Source organism: Calcarisporiella thermophila, assembly GCF_041956535.1.
Source record: "Calcarisporiella thermophila strain CBS 279.70 unplaced genomic scaffold VTP21scaffold_4, whole genome shotgun sequence".
NCBI classification, from domain to species: Eukaryota; Fungi; Calcarisporiellomycota; class Calcarisporiellomycetes; order Calcarisporiellales; family Calcarisporiellaceae; genus Calcarisporiella; species Calcarisporiella thermophila.
Genome location: NW_027192194.1, coordinates 517,403 through 537,239, shown reverse-complemented (window position 1 = coordinate 537,239; position 19,837 = coordinate 517,403). Strand labels below are relative to the sequence as shown.

General features: G+C 43.2%; 8 protein-coding genes across 8 annotated transcripts; 3 read left to right on the top strand and 5 right to left on the bottom strand.

Annotated features, from left to right (window-relative positions):
• Window positions 1–102: 102 nt before the first annotated feature.
• On the top strand, window positions 103–1,382 carry VTP21DRAFT_8488 (uncharacterized protein; the record flags this gene model as incomplete). Its single annotated transcript, XM_069399343.1, has 4 exons — window positions 103–411; window positions 508–725; window positions 787–956; window positions 1,012–1,382. The coding sequence occupies 4 exons, from the start codon at window positions 103–105 to the stop codon at window positions 1,380–1,382; spliced, it is 1,068 nt and encodes a 355-aa protein (XP_069254770.1).
• Window positions 1,383–3,026: 1,644 nt separating this feature from the next.
• Window positions 3,027–4,031, bottom strand: VTP21DRAFT_8487 (uncharacterized protein; the record flags this gene model as incomplete). Its single annotated transcript, XM_069399342.1, has 6 exons — window positions 3,027–3,142; window positions 3,232–3,355; window positions 3,426–3,478; window positions 3,553–3,673; window positions 3,802–3,821; window positions 3,944–4,031. The coding sequence occupies 6 exons, from the start codon at window positions 4,029–4,031 to the stop codon at window positions 3,027–3,029; spliced, it is 522 nt and encodes a 173-aa protein (XP_069254769.1).
• A 530-nt stretch (window positions 4,032–4,561) lies between these two features.
• Window positions 4,562–7,833, bottom strand: VTP21DRAFT_8486 (uncharacterized protein; the record flags this gene model as incomplete). The annotated part of the gene is made up of 15 exons (XM_069399341.1): window positions 4,562–4,729; window positions 4,818–5,010; window positions 5,096–5,451; window positions 5,548–5,751; window positions 5,824–5,888; window positions 5,966–6,083; window positions 6,150–6,289; window positions 6,365–6,500; window positions 6,576–6,749; window positions 6,810–6,933; window positions 7,001–7,072; window positions 7,139–7,248; window positions 7,323–7,438; window positions 7,512–7,643; window positions 7,713–7,833. The coding sequence occupies 15 exons, from the start codon at window positions 7,831–7,833 to the stop codon at window positions 4,562–4,564; spliced, it is 2,229 nt and encodes a 742-aa protein (XP_069254768.1).
• Window positions 7,834–8,065: 232 nt separating this feature from the next.
• Window positions 8,066–9,187, top strand: VTP21DRAFT_8485 (uncharacterized protein; the record flags this gene model as incomplete). The annotated part of the gene is made up of 3 exons (XM_069399340.1): window positions 8,066–8,811; window positions 8,880–8,959; window positions 9,018–9,187. 3 exons carry the CDS (start codon window positions 8,066–8,068, stop codon window positions 9,185–9,187), a joined length of 996 nt encoding a protein of 331 aa, XP_069254767.1.
• A 259-nt stretch (window positions 9,188–9,446) lies between these two features.
• VTP21DRAFT_8484 (uncharacterized protein) lies at window positions 9,447–11,627 on the bottom strand (the record flags this gene model as incomplete). Its single annotated transcript, XM_069399339.1, has 9 exons — window positions 9,447–9,550; window positions 9,618–9,802; window positions 9,870–9,959; window positions 10,035–10,175; window positions 10,246–10,374; window positions 10,446–10,549; window positions 10,639–10,774; window positions 10,838–11,313; window positions 11,397–11,627. The coding sequence occupies 9 exons, from the start codon at window positions 11,625–11,627 to the stop codon at window positions 9,447–9,449; spliced, it is 1,596 nt and encodes a 531-aa protein (XP_069254766.1).
• Window positions 11,628–11,778: 151 nt separating this feature from the next.
• Window positions 11,779–12,498, top strand: VTP21DRAFT_8483 (uncharacterized protein; the record flags this gene model as incomplete). The annotated part of the gene is made up of 2 exons (XM_069399338.1): window positions 11,779–12,038; window positions 12,102–12,498. The coding sequence occupies 2 exons, from the start codon at window positions 11,779–11,781 to the stop codon at window positions 12,496–12,498; spliced, it is 657 nt and encodes a 218-aa protein (XP_069254765.1).
• A 368-nt stretch (window positions 12,499–12,866) lies between these two features.
• VTP21DRAFT_8482 (uncharacterized protein) lies at window positions 12,867–16,280 on the bottom strand (the record flags this gene model as incomplete). The annotated part of the gene is made up of 14 exons (XM_069399337.1): window positions 12,867–13,061; window positions 13,130–13,192; window positions 13,261–13,373; window positions 13,441–13,548; window positions 13,605–13,796; window positions 13,858–13,926; window positions 13,993–14,285; window positions 14,345–14,416; window positions 14,482–14,735; window positions 14,812–14,889; window positions 14,962–15,168; window positions 15,225–15,478; window positions 15,539–16,008; window positions 16,072–16,280. The coding sequence occupies 14 exons, from the start codon at window positions 16,278–16,280 to the stop codon at window positions 12,867–12,869; spliced, it is 2,577 nt and encodes an 858-aa protein (XP_069254764.1).
• A 706-nt stretch (window positions 16,281–16,986) lies between these two features.
• Window positions 16,987–19,424, bottom strand: VTP21DRAFT_8481 (uncharacterized protein; the record flags this gene model as incomplete). Its single annotated transcript, XM_069399336.1, has 10 exons — window positions 16,987–17,537; window positions 17,605–17,652; window positions 17,739–17,962; window positions 18,026–18,213; window positions 18,280–18,414; window positions 18,481–18,561; window positions 18,629–18,976; window positions 19,047–19,122; window positions 19,243–19,330; window positions 19,397–19,424. The coding sequence occupies 10 exons, from the start codon at window positions 19,422–19,424 to the stop codon at window positions 16,987–16,989; spliced, it is 1,767 nt and encodes a 588-aa protein (XP_069254763.1).
• Window positions 19,425–19,837: the final 413 nt, after the last annotated feature.

The following is a 19,837-nucleotide window of genomic DNA, read 5'->3' as shown; positions in this document are numbered from 1 at the left end:
TTCTGCGAAACAAGCAAGTAGAACTTGAACTCAAGCCATGCAAGGACTAGCGGGAGGGGTTTTTTCTGGATGTTCTATTTATTGTCCTCCCACAGCAGTCACATGATTGCACGGTCTTCCTCCTGCTCTATCCGACAAGGGGGCCGCGCTTGGCCGCTGGCACAAAGGGAGCGAGCGGGTCTTCTTGGGAGGCGCTTGTTCCAACGCGGAAGCATTAGGAAAGCACAGCTCGACCCGCCCCAAGCGCAAATTACTTCACCTCCTTGGTCTCGGCCATTTCCTCTTGCATCCACGCTGACTCTCCCTTTTCTTCGGTACTGGCTTCCGGCCGTTCTTTTCGGCGAGCGAGGGCTTGGATTTCAGCTAAGCAACCACAAAATGCAAAGAAACCTGGCCAAGCACACCCGGCCAGTTTCACCACCAGCCCGCTTTAGGACGTGTTTCAGGCCGAGGGGACTTAATTAATTAATCCCCCCTTTTCGTTACTAATTATCTATCAGTAATTAGTTTCCCAAGCTTCGACAGCTCTCCCTCCCTCTCTCCCTCTGCCTCGCCGACCAGCTCCCCCCCTCCCTCTCCTCCCCCTCTCTCGCTGGCCAGCGTGCCCGCCCGCCCAGTCCAGCTCCTCAGCCTCGGCCGCGTGCCGAAGGCGCCGGCCGGCCCCCGATAACTCTCGCCTTCCTCTGCTCGCCTCGCCACGCCAAGGGAAGTTTTTCGTTACACATGTTAAAGTTAGCGAAATGGCAGGTGTCAGATGGAATCACAGACTCCTTTGGGCCAAACTAGTGCAACGCTGCTCGAAAGGGAAAGAAATTTGCCCTCCCCAGATCGCATATTGGGTTTATCCGCTCGTTCAAGGCCTGAAATGGGTCTGATCCCGCCCTCAAATGACGGTGACAAGTGGAAAGCGGCGAATCAGCGGCCGCCGCCGTTGCTCGCGGACCTTTCCAGATATTGTCAATCGCAAGCTATGAATACCTCGCGAATGAGCTTGCGAAACCACTTCATTAGCTGCCAGAGCTAATATGAATCCGAATTATTCCATGACGAATGATCCTTCCGTGACAACGGGCTTCCAAACCTGCCTTCATTTCCAAGCAATGTCTAGGACGGGCTTCGGCCCGAAGGGCTTACATCTCTTCGCCCGGCCGGTGGGCCGCGCTCGGCCAGCCGGCTCCAGATGCCCCGCCACCACGGCCTCTTACAACTTGCCGAGCGGGCTCGCGCGATCACACCCCCCTTACCGCGCTCATATCGTACTGCGGCTGGTCGGCCTGGCCGTCCTTTCTCTAGGGGTGCTCTTGATATTTCGAGTGGGGGGGGGGGGTCGGAACAGCGCGGGCAAGCTGGCTTTGAAGCTCAGTGGATACTCGTTACATTAATTATTTTGATCGTCATTTTAGGCAGGACAGCAAGCCTTATTTGTAAATTCCCCATTTTGCCCTTCTGTGCTGCATCGTTATCTTTCCTACCCTCTCCCCTCTATCTCCGAGTGATTCTATTTAGTTTTTCCGCCCCTCTAACCAAAGCCCATCCTGGAAGGGACATAAGAATTTCCAATTTACTCCTCGTCTGTCTGATACAACCGCCGAAATGCCGCGGGGAGGTAATAAAAGGAGATTAAGCCCTCGGGATGCCATCGCCCCTCGGCTTTGCTCCCCGCTCATTGCCACAGTTTCTTTTCATAAGATGGTGATGGACCACTCGCTCTCGAAAGACTCCCTATACCACTGGGAGCATTCTACCTATCTTATCTTCAATTTGCCTTTTCGGGAGGTCGCCCTGTCTTGCGAGATTTCGGATCTAGTTAACAATGAAATGTCAAACATCGAGCGGAGAAGGTTAGCTTACGTGACCGGATGACTGCCAATGTCAGAAATTCCCGGCCAAAGCAAATTGGCCAGTGACCCTGATCAGCGAGGGTTTTGTCAGCACAATTTATGGATGTAGGTGGGGAAGTTTTGCTGATAGGCCTTCTCGCCCCCTCCCCCCCCCCCCGAAAAAGAAGTGCTCCTGGCTTAACCCACCCTCTGCACCGAGTTTCTCCGGGAAGAATACAAAGCTCGAAGATCACTCTTTTCAAACTAGCAAATTTCTTTGCTAATAACAAGCGCAGCGGACTTAGTCAATGTTATGCAGGTGATTCTTCCTCCCAGCTTGAGAACTTGCTCTCCAATATCCCATGACTCAGCAAAATTCGACGGGCCTACTGAGTGAGTTTGGGCCAATTCGATGAGATCAGCACTTTCTGTCCTCTCAACATTAACCTATGGGCCGGTCGAATCTACTTCTCCAACCCCTTTCGACAAGAATATTCTCAAGAGCTTTTTCTATCGGAACCTGGCCTCTCTAAAACCGCTAAGCCTCCTTTCAAGGGCCCTTCTCCTTGCTTGGAGGATGGGAAAAGGGATTCGAAACACTATCTGAAGCCTTGGAGGGCAAAGACAGGTTCAGCGCTCCATCAGCAGAGTCCAAGTTTTTCATTAGCATAGCTCGTCTTTCTGTCACCCCTTCACACGGTGTCTAATGGTTTGTCTTGGCTATTAATAAAAGCTGTGAAAAAAAAACTCATTGTTGCGTTCAGAGACAGTTTTTTCCAATCAAAACATTCGATTGACCCTGCATGGTGGCAGGAGGAGTGTTACAAAGGAGGGCCATCAAGACCTCCAGATTCACCCTCCCTAAAGCCTGGAAGCAAAAGGAGGCAAGCTATTTTTATTATACACAGGTCGGATGGTATATCATATGGATAGTATCAAAACACGCCGTATACTAGAGACTTCACCACAATGGATTAAATATCCCCAATGACACTTGGCTAGTATCTCTTAAAAAGGAAATTATGAGGAAGAAATAAGTTGAAGAAAAGAAAAAAGTAAGAGGAGGGATGGTGTGGGTTATTCCATCTGAGTGTATCAAAGGGAGTGCACGCACTCCTCGCCCCCGCTTCAAGCTAAGGGGAGGGGGGTGGGACTGGGGAACAAGCGGAGGAAAAAAAGGTACACCAGAGCACTTCATTCCTGGTGTTAATTCCCCTCGTCCGCCATGCGCTCAAACAGGTTTGCAAATTGTCGGCGCTGTTTCTTTTCGTCGGATTTCATGATGGCCTGCAAGCGCTTCTGCTCGCGCTTCACTCCTGGATCTAAGTGAGGAGGGGATGCAAAAGTCAATGAATCCATAGGAGGAACCCTTACAACAATGGAAGGAAAATTCAAGGACGTAGACACCTACCGTCGGGACTGTTTTTTATAACTTCCTCCAAATCTTCCCGAGCTATCTCCACTTTGCCGAGGGAGAGAGCCGACTGGGCACGACGGAATCGAGCCTTGATATTTCGAGAGTCATTCTCTACCGCCTGATTATAAAGACTGGATCAGCCACCGTGAACTCTCTCTCCCCATGAGATTGAACAAAAGACGCTCTACCTTTTGCGAACTTTCAAACGCTCTCTGCCAATTCTCATTTTTGATATGACACGCTACCCATTGAAGAGTGCACGACATAGTTAGCAAACACCACGACCCGTGAATAGTGTCGGCGGTGATAACTTACCGGCAATATTGTTGTATATCTGGCTTAACAACTTGGCCACTTCTCCTTTCCCTTTGGAATCTGTTGCTACTCCGGTTGGGATGATACTGGATTTATCGGCGCCATGGACGCAGAGAAGAGCCTTTTATCATGTCCGTTTAAATCGAGACAAGGAAGTTAATGAAATGTGAGGAGGAGAGGAGGAGGGAGGCGAGTATGTGTGACACCTCAATTTGGCTTGGAAAATGCCAGCATATAAATAGATTTTACCTCATGGTAGCTGCGCAGAGCTGTGTAAATGATATGTTCCAATTAGTTGAAAGAAAGCCAGTGATATATAGTTTGGGAATGGAGTATATTGGATAGGTAGAAATTCAGGACAGAATTATTCTACCTCCATGGAGTTACATACCTTCACGGATGTCGCCCTTTTTAAAGTGTTCATTTCCCGAATCTTTTTTCGCCGAGGCAGCGGCAATCTTTTCTGCAAGGGTGGGCATGACAATGGTGAGCAGCTGCTATCAACTTTGGGTCAGTGGAACCAAGCAACAGAGAGGTTGGAAAGAGATTCTGCACAAGAAACGTGCCTCCCCTTCAGAACCGGAGAATTCTCAAATCAAATCGGATAGTCAGAATCTAGCTTCACCGGGATAAATTAAGTACACACATTCTCCCAGCCAAGATGTGACTGCCATCTAGTGGCCCTAAACTGACTCTGGATTTCCAAAGATTCCTAGCCACCACATCGATTGGATCCAGTCGTTTACCTTTAGCACGCAGTTTGCCTAACACGAAAAACCCAATACGAGGGCACACAACCATTCTCCACGCATTATGAAGAGCAGCGAAAATAAGGCCGTATGAGCCACATGTATCATCGATGCATCCTCGAGTGTTAAAAATTTACGTATATTACAACAGGCGATCACAATAACGAGAATAAGAAAACAAATAACAAAGAGCAAACATTCATTAAGGAATAAAGGAAAACACAGCAAAAATAATCATGATGGAGGCATTTTTATTCGAGTTAATCTTCTCCGGCCAAAGCCATTTCTCTTAGTCGCTGCCTTTCTTTCTTGATCAATTTGTCCATGGTACAGTATAGGAAGCGGCGTAGACCGGTGAACCCAATATCATCCAGGTGGTCCAGGTATGTTTCCCTGTATTCAGTGTACTTAATAGGAAGACTAGAGGACTATACGGGAGAATCGAGAGAGGAAAAAAAAAAGAGGTTTAGTTTTGATATGGAAGTTCAGCAAAAGTTACAAAGCCCGTTTACATACTTGAGCTGTCTCTTCGGACATGGGGGCATGGCATCGTTCCTCCTCGGGTATTGGGAGGGTGTGCATATCCTCAAGATGGCGGACAAATCGCTGGGATAATGAGATGAAGGCTGGCGAATAGGTCAAGGAAAATATTTGCGACATATTTTCTCCTCGATTTTCACACATCCGTCGCAGCTCCCGGATCAGCCCCCTGTAGGAAACATTGGCAAAGGAAAGGTAGAAATGGAGATTAAGTCCATGTGGACGGATGGAGCTTCCTCGAGGCGCTTACTTACTCTGTCATCTGGAACGCCTCTGGAGTCTTAAAAGCAACACTCATCCAGAGTGCATTGCAAATGTCGGTTATGTACCCATTGAAGCGGGTCACATCCTGGGGGAGATAGGAGGCACGTACACGTTTTATGAAGATATCCTGGTGTTTGCTATTTTCGGACTGTTCAAACATTGTTTTGTACCGCTCAAGGATTCCACAAATCCGCGACACAGCCATACCCGAGGTGGAGAAGAAGCACCGCGAGATGATCGAGGCGGTAGGCAGCTCAAGCATCGGGAAGTCTCGCTCGACGGTGGTGCTGAGGTGTTCATAAAATGTGAGGACGCTATGCTGCATTCTAATGTCGTCATGTTCGATCTAAGAGTTAGATTGGGAGAGGGGGGGGGGGGAGGAGGAGTTTAATGGATTAGATTACTAAAGTGAACCTTATCTATAGTGTCACACGCCCATTACCTCGAGTGCAAAAACGCACATCTTATGTACGTGCCGAATCAGACCACGAACCGCCTCGTTAAGGTCAACATTTTGGGAAAGTCGATTGAAGAGACCTACCGAGGTCTGCTCCGAGATATAAGAGTCGTTGGGGTCGGCAGACACTTGCAGCTCACGTCGAGTCCAACGTTGCAGGATGTTTGCATAACAAAGAATGAGTTTTGCCTGAATACGGAGTGGGAGTCAGAGGGGTCAAGACCCAGGACGGGTTATATATCTGGGAAAAACTTCAGTTACCTTCCAATCGACGGCAGAGACGCAGAATAATTTACATAGGGGATCCAGGAAACGATTGTGCATGTCTATTGAATATTAAGAGTAAATAAAGAAGTTACAAAGGGGTGTTTCCTTCAGCAGTCTTGCTGGGATGCCCACCAACCTTCGCTGGACATCGGTCGTAAGTGAGCTAATAGCCTGAATATCTTATCTTGATAGTCCAGGCCATTCCAGCTGGAAATATAGGAGGACAAAAATGCTTCAAAGATTGGAAGAAGCTCCTAATTAACAAGTTATCATATCAATTCTTGTTCTGACGAGGAAAAGTGCATCGCCATCACACTTACTTTGGTGAAATCAGTCAATTGTATGACTTTCTCCAGGAGGTCATTAAGCCGTTTACGATTCGCAACTGTGCTGTCATTCCAGAAGCAGATGTCCATTAGACACTGACCTAACCAGTTGCTAATACGTGCCACAGTGGATCCTTGTTCAAATTCAAATTAGCATGGCAGGCAAATAAATTGGAAGCTTTGAGCTGAAAAAGCGTTGTGCAGCTTACTCTCAGGATTACAGATGACGAGATGTTGCAATAGTCGATTATCTAAGACGGCAGCTAGCTGGTTGGGTAGTTCTAACTTGTCGATATTTTTGACCAAATCCTTGAAGCTTGAAATCTCTTCAATGCCCACTGATTTCTAGACATCGTCAAGAAGGGATCAGACATGAGTGCTAAGCTGAGATAGGTTAGAAATAGACAAACTAATAGGTACCATCGAGTAAGTCGTTGTCCGGATAGGTGGAAGTTCTACACGATCTAGCTTCCTTCTCTTCGTCACTGAGCGCTTTTCAATTGGTTGTCGAGAGAAAGTTTTGTCGGTCGGTAAAGATGAGTTCCATCTGGCCTGAACTTTTATGATGTTCTGTTGCCAATTGATGTCTGGACACTAAAGAGGAGAGCATAGACGTTAGTAATCTACTTTGAAGAGGGAGCCAAAGTTGTTTACTTTAAAGATAACAGAGCGCACTGGAGGGATCGCCGTCATTACGAGATTGGGCGCATAATCCTTGTATACTGAGAGTAAGCCTACTAGGTGTGGCTCTTGACCCACACGATTTTGGAGATCCAGTCTAGAAAGATTGGTAAAAGAATTAAGATATATAGTGGAGGGTGTTGAAATAGGCAGAAATCACTGACAATTTTCGAATGCGAAATGGTTTTACATGTTCTCGCTTGGTGAGGAAGTACAGCAAGTGACATAGATTCGGCCTAGCAAATTTTTTTCACAAAGTTTCAATTTTATGTTTGGTACGAAAATTCAGGGTAATATCCTACCTAAGCGTCTCATATTCAAGATAATGAAAAAGAACGCCATAGAGATTCTGTATGTATCCGCGCGTGTCCAAGTAGTCATAAACAAGGATAAGCCAACGTAATAATATTGCCTGAAGGCAAGATGAAATTACTTCAGTCACATACATATCCTTAGACATTGAGTGAAAACATCTGATATACATACCAGCACATTAAGATTTGCACCACTTTTTATTGCCCCAATAATGCGGACGGCACAGTCGGAAGAAACCTGATAACGCGGAAGCAGAAGCTTGGTGAGTTTTTTTGCACTCGGCTCATCTATCAGACAAGGAAAACAAAGAAAATTGGTCAATTTATCCTGCTCTAGCTCAATCTTGACAGGCACACCAACCGAGCTTCCCAGAGAGAATAATGTCTAGTATACCATACACCTGCTCTTCATCCACCCCATGCCATTGAACTTGCTCTTGTAATAGTGCTATTCGTGCAGTAATAGCCGCTTTTCCTCCACGAAGGGTGGAATCTGACATTGACAAGATAAATGATCTTTGAGATTGCAGTCAATTAAAATTGGGAATATATTAATACATGCTTTCAGCAATGAACTGCAGATGTCTATCTATTTCATTGTCTGTTTCAAAAACGCTGCCGCCCGAAGAAATGTCAGAATAGGTCCTTGCTGATGAATAATGTCTTGTACTAGTGGTGGGCATGCCGATGTAGGTGTTAAACGCGAAAAGAAAAATTCTCGCGAAAATTATATTATAATGCTGAGATCTAGCCGCAAAGCTATGCAGCAGTCACACAATATTTCATTCTCTTTCGCAGTCCGCCCGCAAGCCACTTATTCCATAAAATTCTCCCGTTTCTTTCCTAAGCTAAGATTACAGATTACCTCCATTACCATTTCTTTATGTTGATACCTTACATTCATACATTAATTTAATGGCTATAAAATCAGCACCCCTTCTTCCCCAATACCATGAATTACCGAAAAGACCGCGCCGTAAATCCCTTCTAAATCCGCAATCTCTTGTTCGAACCCGGCGTTTCCGCTTACTTTTTCTCTCAATATGCATTTTCTTTCTCACTCTCGTCATTCTGATCAAATTTGGGGCTCCTGGTGATTCCATCAATTTCAGTATACACTCCCTTTCTCTTCCAAAGCATCATCTACGCCCCCAAGCGGCGGAAAAACTAAGTGAACAAGCAGCTGCTATTGCTGCTGAGGAGGCGGAAGAGGAAGTTTATATTTGGCATGCTGGTGAGTCATCAGCAGACTTGCCGGAGGAGATGAAGACGGACGATAATGAAGGACACTCGAGGGAGGAGAAAACAAATGATGACGAATTGTCGGATGCTACCGACGAGACAGCACTGGAGGATAGAATGGCGGAGAATGGAGATGAGGAGAGCTCACAAGATGATCATGTGGAGGAGGAGGGTGAAAATCTTGAGGAGCATATGGAAAGTCATGCGGATGAGCATATGCGAGAGCATTTGCTGGAAGATCCTCTGGGAGGGATGTTGGAGGAGCCGTCTGAGGAAGATCTGCTCAATCTGGGCGAAGATGGAGCTGAGAAGCTCGAAGAGGAAATGCAGAATCACGGGCAGGAAGATGCTTTGATGAAGGAAATTAAAGAGATTATTAGTACGCATCCCGTGGTCGTCTTCTCGAAAACCTATTGCCCGTTAGTATGCCTAAATCTTCCTTTAACTTTGCTCTAGCTAGGCTCACCTTCTTCCCTCTCGATATTAGGTACTCTCTCCGAGCCAAAGGAATTCTCCGTGGCTATTCCCTCACTACGCCCTTCTATGTAGTTGAAGCTGATGAAAGAGGTAGACTTGCTATTGTTTGTGCATATCGGCATTGACTCATGTATTTACTATATTACAGATGACACTTATGAAATCAAGCAAGCCCTCACCGCCCTCACCGGGCGCTCCACCTTCCCCAATGTGTTTATTAATGGGCAATCAGTAGGAGGAAGTGACGAGCTACAAGCTCTACATAGCAAAGAGGAACTTCGAACATTATTGCTCAAAGCCAACGTGCTAAAAGAATAGGTTTTAATTTCTATTTTCATAATCGCAAAAGATTATTTTTCTCCTACCACTGTTTAAATATTTATTATACTATCTTGCTGTACTCTTTGGATTTGCATCACCTTTATTTTCACACTTCGAACTTTATATAAAACTTACAGTCATTTTATTCAAAGAATTAAGTTTCTTACAAAACAAGGCTATCTTAGTTATAGCTTAGTGGAAAAAAGAAAAAATATAGAAAAACGGAGTAGTACCTTTAAGCATGCGCTTCGGGTAACTACTCCTCGTCCTCTTCGGCATTCTCTTCGTCGGATCCTGCCTCGGAATCATACTCTTCGGCCACGTCGGATTCCGATTCCTCTGCAACGAAATCTTCGTCAACTAAGAGTAGAGAGCAAGAGTAGCGTGAGTAACTCGTTATGATTTAGCCCACAAGAAATATAATTACCACTCTCATCTTCATCCATGTCTTCACCCTCAGTCCGACGCCTCTTTCGTCCCCCTCCAGCTTCTTCGTCTGACTCGCTTTCTTCGCCCAGCTCAGCATAGCTAACAACAGTGTCCTCGTTGAGCTCGTTCTTGATCTTGATTTTCTTACTCTTAAGGAACTCGTCTAAGGTTGCATGCTCCTCTCTTTAAAAAAAAAACCCATATGATAAGCAATAAATCACATCTAGAAGGATAAGTTCTCGCTGAATACCTGTTAATACTTGAAAATTGATAGTCTTGGCCGCTCCGCATGTTGAATTTAAGATCGAAGGTTCTTGAACTTGTCAACGAAGTTCCAACACTAAAAAAAAAACAATCGAATAGTGGGAATTAACAAAAGCTCTATATATCTCTTCAAAATATATGAAAAACTTGCCGTGAAAATACTACGCTTTCAATTTCCTGATGAGGAATAAAGGTGGTAGGTTTCGGAATGAACAGGAAGCATTTCTCGAGCGGATAGAGGTGACCCTCGTTTGCTTTCATTGATGCTTTGATACCCGCTGCACCGTGGTGGCTATTAATTCCAGCAGAAAAAAAAAGAGTCAAGTTTCCCTTGTGGATGATAGTTAAATTTAGAGAATTACCTCTTATAACTTCCAGGAACAGTGACTTTCCTGCCTGCAAGTCCGCGGAAGATTGTGCTCACCACTTCATAGGTTGGTGCGTCATATGACTTTTGCAATTTACCCTCATACTTCTCATTAATCGTTTCGCTGTTATAATAGGTACATAAGAAAATTTGGTTTAGAAAAGCTAACGGTAAAAGGATATAAAAAATACATACTCATCTAAATTCAGGGTAACCTCTAGCTCTTCATCTCGAATAAACTGCAGCACCAAGAATGGATACCGAGTCTGGCCTTGTCGCAAAGGAGGGTCTAGTCCAATCTAAAAAAAAAAAAAGAAAGGAAAAAAATTAGAGATTTAATACTATTTTGCCATTGCATCTTAGGGATCTAGCTAATAACGAGACATACCACAAAGACGACATGAAGGTCGTCTGGCTTTGGTAATAAGAAAAGTTTGATAATATTGTCGTAAACAATCTTGTAGTCATAGGTTTTTCCGCGCAACCGCAAGAAGTCGGGGTACATATCGATTTCATATCGCCCACTGAGAGAGTAAAAAAAAAAGTTTAGGGAGCTTCGATAAAGAAGTGGTATCAGGATAGCCTACCGTGGTGTAAGGAATAACACTTCAGAGAAGGAAACAATACCCTCGCCAGTGACCTGGCCCAAATCTGCTTTCGTTTTCACCATGTCATAGAATGCTTGTGCTGCACTAATCTCCTCCTCCCCGTCCTCACCCTCTTTATTCTCGATGTCATCAGTCTCCTCCTTAACCACAGTCCCAGGAATAAACAATCGCATTTCCACCAGCTGGTCCACATCGGAAGCCACGCGGCCTTTTTTCCCACCAGAAGACTGATCGGATAAAACAAACTCTAGGCTCACTTCATTTTTTGATGTAAGATTGGTGTCTGTGACTTCATCTAATGGCAGCTCAAACATCGTGCGATTTGAAACATTAAAGAGGAGCTGAGATCCCTGGAAATCCGTTTGTCCCCAGTTCCAACCCTTAAGGCTGAGCTCCTTATTTTCCAGTTGTAAATGATACAGAGATTTTATGATTGATTTTAACTCCTCGAAATCCTACAGCAGAGAGAGAAAAAAAAAACTCTGATCAGTACACAGCCTGAAAAAAGGTGACAATTATTCATAATAATCATCGTTACATCTTTCTTGAATCCGTCAAACTTGACTACATTGCCATTGCGTAATGTGATGCGTAGTTGGAAATCGCGTGCTACTCGTAGCCAGTGGATCTTTTTTATATCTGCAATTGGGACGGTAAGCATTTTTTCACCCGCTTTCCATCCAACGCCGCTTGGTGCCAGCCGTAAGCGGCCCGCATCTCGCTGCATTCCGAGATATATATCGTCGAAATCGTATTGCCTATCTCCCATTATGGTTTGCCGTCAGATCTGTTGACGCGTTGAAAACAAACAGAGAAACTAAAATCCTGTCTACGATTATAAAAATCTTAGCCACCAAGCGATTTCATTTAGTTACCAGTATAAAAATTATCTGGCATGATTTTTAAGATAGATATGTAAAATGGCAGGCCTGCATCAATGGCATTCAACCAAGATATGCGCACAGGTTTTAAAACAATCGCAGTGTGCATCTCGCATGTCACAGTTTTATCCCCGCCATTTCAGTACCTCAATTATCCTTCGCAATCATTATGAGGCACTTGAATGCCATCCCGATGCAGATGGAAAAAAAATCAAATCGCAATTCTACAAATTATCACTCAAATACCATCCAGATCGAAACAATAGCGAAGAAGCGCATAAGAAATTCTTAAAAATTAGGTAATTATTCTACTGCCGTTCTAGCTTCGTTCTCTAGCCGACGATTTGCTGTATTATTTATAGCGAAGCATATTCGATCCTTGGACACGAGGCGTCTAGAAGAGAGTATGACCGCACGATTAATCGGGGAAGTAGCGCACGACATGCGTCAGTATCCAGGAGTCGTTTCTCAGCCTCAAGGCCAATACGACGCAGTCCCACAGTGAGCGCTACTCCCTTTGGGGTAAAGCCGGGGAGCTTCAACCACAAGGAGCACTACGAAAAGCACTACGGGGAGGAGCTACGTGCGCAGGCTGCGCAAAGACGTCAGTGGGAGCGCGAAAAAAGCCAAGAAAAGGCAGGCGAAGGCTCATTTGGTCGGTTCTGGAAAACTTGTACAGCATTTGGAATTATGTTGGTGTTGGCGGGCACCTTTACTTCTAGCCTTACATTACCCCATCAGAGAAGGAAGAATAGCTGATGGGCACGTAGAATTATCTTTTTTTTTTATCACTTGTTTTATAGAGACTATATTTATGCTGCTGTCATTGTAGAATATTTGCTGTGATGATTAATCAAGATCTAATATCTATTCAAACATCAGATACCTCGATGGGTTAACATTTTTCATATTCAGATGTGTTCAAGTTCACCACTCGAAATCTTTGTGCTTCAAATTTTCATTCCCTATCCTCACTTAGTCTGTATTCGAAAGATAAGTGATTTTTCTGCTATCGGTCGTAAACTCGGCTTCCAAAATTGAGTTGCTCGTAGTCGAGCATGATATTTGATATCATATATTTATCTAAGATAGAGAATAATACACAACTCCAGTTTACAGATCTCACACTAATCCATCATTGAAGACGCCTGCGATAACCGCCTCTCAAAAGATATTAAATTCGCCGCAGATCCATCCCCTACAATGAACCCTGCAGTGTCGAACTGAGGGTGCTCAAGGATCGCGAGATGCCTTAAAACATCCTTTTTCGTGATTAGACCCATCAGCTGGCCACGCATGGTAAGGAGGACATAGCGGATTCCCTGTAAGAAGAACAATAGTTAGACCATCCATTCTCACTGGTTATTTCCAAAAAAAAAAATTGGTATACCATTTTTTGAAATAGGTCTACGATAAGAATCATAGGTGACTTATAGGAAGCCGTAATTGGTGTCTGATATAATTTAACCCGAAGGTCAATAATTTAATAGATACAGCAGAAAAAGCAACTTTGATATTTACTAGGTCCATCCATGGCCTTAGATCTACGAATGCGCTACTCTCTAAGATAGGGAAGTTACTTGTAAAATAGCAAGGTGATGAGGCATCTACGTTTGATTTAGTCCGCGCTTCCTCTACAAAAACAATTGATAATTGTTAAGGTGAACGACAAAACTCAACTATATGTTGCCAAAGATGTACCAAGAGCGTATCGAAGTTCAGATCGTGAAATGTAGCCCACTAGGGCTAAATCCCCCAAAGAATTTACGACGGGGAATCCCTTGTAGTCAGTCTCATGTAAAAGCTCATCTACAATCAATAGTTAATTGATACGAAAATAGATGTAATGGAAGCAAATAACCTACCCAAATTCTCAATCGTCATTCCTGTGGCTGTGATCAGCACTAAATCATCTACTCTTGTCATGACGTCCGAAGCAAGAGTGTGATGCACATACTCTTCCTTACTGTTGAGATATGGAAAGCCGTTCAGTCGAATGATGCCATCGTAGATACTTTCCTTGCCAAATGCATCGCCCACCCATTTGCTAATCATAACTAGAAGGAAAAGGCATATTAAGGGGCGGATAATAATGGTAATCGAATATAACAAGCTTACCTGCAATCATAATGGGCAAAACATAAGTCAGAGCACCCGTCAACTCAAACATGATAACCACAAGGGAAACTGGGATAATAGCATGTTAGTTCAATACAGCATGATTTACGCACTTGTGGCGAAATGCATTCTAACCCGTCATGCGTGTCACTCCCCCGAGGGCAGCCGCAGCTCCCACCATTGCATAAGTTCCAGGTGTGACACAAGGCATATCGGGCTTGCAGCTGGCAAATAACCAAAAACCATGGTGGTATCGCTGCCAGGCCTGGATAAGAAGGCCAAGTGCCCGTCCAAAGCAAGCACCGATGGCCATGGAAGGAGTGAGAACACCTGCAGGCACTTTTGTCCCAAACGTAACAGCAGTGAAGAATATTTTTAGGGTGCCTGCTAAGATTAGAAGAAGGGCTATTGAAAGGAAATCATCAGAGCTAATACATAAGGTTAGTATGTGATCACACACAAGTGAACATCTCATGTCAACGCTTACTTGCAAAGGCCAAATTTGCTGCTCCTTTCGCACTCTCGAAATAAACTGCCAAGTAAATCGGATGAGCTCACCCTGTACCAAGAAACAACATCAGCATGCATATAAAATTAGATATGCCTTAATAGTCAAATATTTACCGCATAAATCTATTTAAATAGCCGAATAAAGAGCTCGCAAGAGTCACTATAACTACCTCTTCAATTGGAAAATGTCTAATCCAAGTTGATTTGCGGTATTCAGTGATGCGCAGGTTAAGATGGGTGAAGAATGCGCCGAAGAGTCCTCCCAGCACTCCCAAGATTACAAAAAATATCATCTCAAACCCATGCCAATTGCGGTCATAAGAAACTTGAAAAAGCACGAGTTTGCCAGTTCGAAAGGGATTCATAAGCTACCAAAAAAAAAAAGCAAAAGCATCAATCACACCAAGTTATATTTAATTCACAAGGATATAATAGGGTGACTACCTGCAATACAACCGATGCCACCAGCGCACAAAAGAAACTTCTCCACATTGTTTTTGACGGGAAATACGAAGACACCTCCTATGTTTCAACGAAAATAGAATTAATGTTTATTCACTTTATAACGAACACCAAGAGCGAAAATCCCGTTACCTCTAAACTGAATAACACACCCCCAATTGGGGCTCCAAATGCGACCGAGATACCTGCGGCCGAAGCAGCTGATAGAATCTCGCGTTTCTTGGCCTCATTATTCCGATATTTTTCGAACAATCTAGGGAACACATTTCCGCAGCAACAAGCGACATGCACAAGCGGACCTTCTTTACCGATACTCAACCCGGAAGCTGTCGCGAGCACCTAAAAAGAAGATTTTAACTCGCGTAATTAATAACTAGCCTTATTTTTTTACTCACCAGCCCAACACTCTTCACGCATAGGGTCCAGAGCCCTAGGAACTTTCGAATCACGAATCCCCCCAATATTGTTTTTACTTCGGGTATCCCACTGCCCGCAGCATATGGGGCAAAATTCACCACTAGCACAGATGCTGTAGTTGCAAATACTATTGCGAAGATCACATAAAAGAGATAGGATAAAAAGAATTTTCCTGTACTAGAACCAGATACAAGGTCCCCCCATGATACCCAGAAACTGCATGGCTCGTTCTCTGATGAAAGAAGAAAAATGAAATATAGCAACCATCATAACCTTGTATCCACAGCCTTACCTTCTATACCCCAGCAGCAGAATTTTCGATTCAAATAAAATCCGGTACCACAATATCCCTCTTTCAGGTCTCCTAACCACTCTGTAGAGATATCAATAAATGCTGCTAACCAGCCAGTTGCAATTGCGACGCCCAAAATGATAATCCAAGCTTGTGTTGAATCGAATGCTGCCCATAACTGTCGATATATGCCCTTTTGTGATCGTAATCTTCGTTGCCTCACGCGCTCCTTAGCAAAATCATGTATCCAGTCGATCGTAGTGAAATCATCATAGGTCACGCGACGCCCGGTACCCTCAACGACCCAATCGCCATCATTAAAATCATCTTCATCGCTTTTGTTTTGCTGAATCTGAGAGGTAGAGGAAGAGTGATGCGAAAAGAGAGGCGATGGTGAAGGAGCGCGATGGAAGCGACCAGATTTTGGAACATGAATTCGCTTAAATGTAAAGTCATCGTCAACATCATTTCTATCACATATTCACAATTAAGTAAAATATTATATGAAAAATGTTAGCAATTTTAAAACCTACAGCTTGTTTCGCAATGCCTCTGCAACTTGACGTTGCATGTCATCGAATTCAATTGCGTCAGAGCGATCGAGTGAAGAAGCTACAGGGGATGTAGATCTCTCGAGATCCACAAGGGGCGAAGTAAGCTGTCGGGAGTTAGCGACATTATTTGCGGATCTGCGCACGGCGGGTGGCGAGTCTAGCTCGGTATCATCGCGTGGATCTGCCATGCCCTACCGTCGCGAACAAAATGAAATAGGAGATTTTTCCAAAAAGAGGCAGTAAAATCAAAGCAAATGAATATAAGAGCAAGGACAATTTTGGATTATATCTTGAAGAGTGCCATGAAAGTGGTGCAAGTTGCACTATGCTTCCTTTATTCCCTTTTGAAAGTGAATGCTCAAAATTTAGTCACAAATTTCTTAAATTAAGATTTTGAAATTATAAAATACAATATTATCAATTATCCAAGAAATTATGCCCAAAATATCAAAGGCAATGCAATAACTGGCATTTATTCCAGATAGAATGATCTAGTTGAAATTTGATTTGGGCGCATATACTTGTGCCTATCATGATAACATAAGAGCTCGTCAGACAGAAAAGGCTTTAACTTCCTTCGTAGTTGAATTGATTATAACTGCCTTTTAGCAAACTAAAGCACTACATATTGTTTGGACCTATAATTGACAATAAAAGATGTTGATATTATCTAAAGTATTCGGCGCATCTTTTCCTTTAATATGCATGAATAATGCATGAAAAAAAAACCGCCCATAATTATTTGTAATTCCAAAAATAAAGGGGGGGTACGGATTACCCGACCCATCGTGTATATATTCTCAACCAGCTATGAGATGAAGAAAATAACAATGAATAAAAGAGAAAAGGAAAATTTATAAATAACAGATAAGAAATTGCAGCATCATATTATTCTCAAGAAAACTTTGAGAATTCTCCAGTTTCTTCGAGTTTTACACCGTTTTGCGTGTAATTTACCTTGTACCGTATCCGCAATGGCTCACGATTCGGGTTTTGGATGTGTATCATCTGAGTAACGCCATCCTGGGAGAGTGGGGGGAGAACATGGGATGATTGACGCTCCATTCGAAGTTGCTGGCTTTTAGGTACAGCAAGATGAAAAGTAAGGTCATTCATAGGAACAGTTGTAGTGTTGGAGAATCGAGTGTGTAGCTGGACATTGCTATCTCCGCGCTTCACGTCTAGCTCAACACGTAGTCCATTTTTGTCCATCAGCATAACGGAAAAACTGTTGGAAGGAGCATTGGCAGAGACAGAGGAAGGTATAGATGCGGTTTGTGACGAATTCGACCCGACACTGTTAGCTGATTGTGGACGGGGACTCGCGAATGCCCAGGAGTCATTGCTAGGCGTAGGAGAAATTGGTTTAGCGGGAGTTGAGGAGAAAAAGTCAAGATTCTGGGAAGCTGGATTCGTATTAAATGCACTGGCATTCACTGGATTCACTAAAATTACAGATGGAAAGAATATTAGGAGGAACATCCAGGTAGATATCCAAAACACTAAACATACCACCCGAGGTGGGTTGCGAAAGGGAGGTAGGCATACCAACTTGTAATCCTGTGGAAGGGGGGTTCGAAATAGCTGTTAAGTTTGGAAATAAGGCTACTATCTTAGGAAGTTTGATTCAAAAAAAGCGTGTTTACCTTGAGATGCACCTCCCAAAGGCAACGCAATGTTGCCACCGATACCAAAACCAGTACTTGCTGAATTATCATTAAATGAAAGGCCGAGTAAATCATCCACCAAATTCGAAGCACCGTCACCAGAATTTGCCTGATTTTGCTGTGGGGTATTTTCAGTGCCTGTTCCAAAGTCGTCAAGATCAATAAGCGAGGCAGTGACTGCAGCAATTTGCTTTTCCATGTTGCTACGACATTATACATTAGCCTCAAATTCAGAAATAAATTAGCTGAGCACTAATAATATTTACCCTGGTGCAATAGGGGAAGCACCTGGCTCTGTCGAGTAAATACCATTTCGAATGTTCGCGTAGTTGTCAAGCACGCTGTTGATCGTGTCGTTGATCATCAATAATTTCTCTATGCTTTCAGGGTTTTCCTCATCTCCTATTATCTTTTGTAGTTTTGACTGTGCAACTTTACAAGCGGATGCCATTTCCTAAAACAGTCCAGAGATTATAGATCCACTTCATAACAAAATGACGAAGAAATGATTTTTTTCTACCTCATAGATATCACCACCGATATTATCTCCAGGTCTCACATTCGAGAGCATATCATTAAGTAAGAGGGCTTTTTGATGAATTTTTTCGAGCTGCTCGTTCATTTGTTGTCTATAGTTTGGCCGACCTCTTTTTTCCTAAAGCAAAACAAGAAAAAATTCAGACGCGTCATTCTCAATGGATAATAGCGTACGCTTACTTACATATCCAACCATTATCTTCATTAACTCATTAGCTTTAACCAAATCCTCTGGTCTTCCTCTTCGAATCAACTCTTGCAATTTCTATATAGGAAATCGTCAGGTCTTGCCCCAAATTTTCTATTTTAGTATATATAAAATAAACATATACCGCCGACTGAGCTACCCGATCCTCCTCTTCAAGTTCTTCGGCTGATTTCAGATTCTCACTGGGATTTAGTGCGGCCACGGAGTCATCGCGCATTGCCGGGAATCTATATCCCTTAAAAGAAAGCAACCTATACATATCTTTGATGTGGATAAGATCCTCTCGATGTCGAGAATTGCTGCACAAGGTCATCTTCCATTCGCCAATCATTTGCAAGATGCGATGCATTGAAGCATTAGGAACAGCAGGCGGTCGTTCTGGAAATCGTTTGACTAGTTCATTGAGAAATTCCTTGGTGGCTATTTGCAGATGAAAAGGGTAGCCACAGTTCTTGACACAGTGGTCGAGGAGCTGAGAAAAAAAGTCGAGGTCAGAATGAAATTCAAAGCTTAAAAAATGAAACTAGTGCAGGAGATCTTACTGTCAGTGCAAGTAACGATACATTTAAGTTGCGATTATTGATCAGTTTCACGATGTGCATTGCGGCATCGCGAGGTCTATAATATATTTGACAAATATAAAAATTCATTTCATAAATTTGTCAAAAAAAAAATCCAATTCCAAAGCGGTCGAAAGCAATATCTTTAACGATATTATATAATAAGCTAAAAACTTACGTATTTCCAGCTTTTTTAACGATAATATCACAGATCTCGAGATTGAGTGCCAGATCGGGCTCGTAACGCATTGGATCGCAAGCGCGATCTATAAGTAAATATTAGATGGGATAAATTAATGCTAATATTTCTTGACAAAATTAAACATATATACCAATATAAGCTTGGATGGGAATAGTCATGCTGAGAGTTGTTCAGCAGAGAATATAATAGAGAAAGGATACTTAATAAGAGTAGAATTTGCAAATGTATAGCTAAGAGAATTTGAGCCTTCGGAGAATGTTTGGTGGCACTTAAAATTTAGAGCGGGGAGAAATCAAATGGAATAGACCACTGGGAAGCATTAATTAGTCTCCCGTCCCCAGGCAATTATTCAGGCCAAATTTCTATCGAAGCTACTGAAATATAGGCTTTTAAAAATCCGAAGCATTTTGTAATATATTTGACCCATCTGAAAAACGAAAATTATAGACGCTCCATTAAGAGTACAACAATAACTTCATATTTGGTGCGATTCTTCCTCCTTTGCTTTAAGTTATACCTACCTATTCTTTCGTAGAAAGCTCTTTGAAAAAACTCTCACCCAATTGCACAA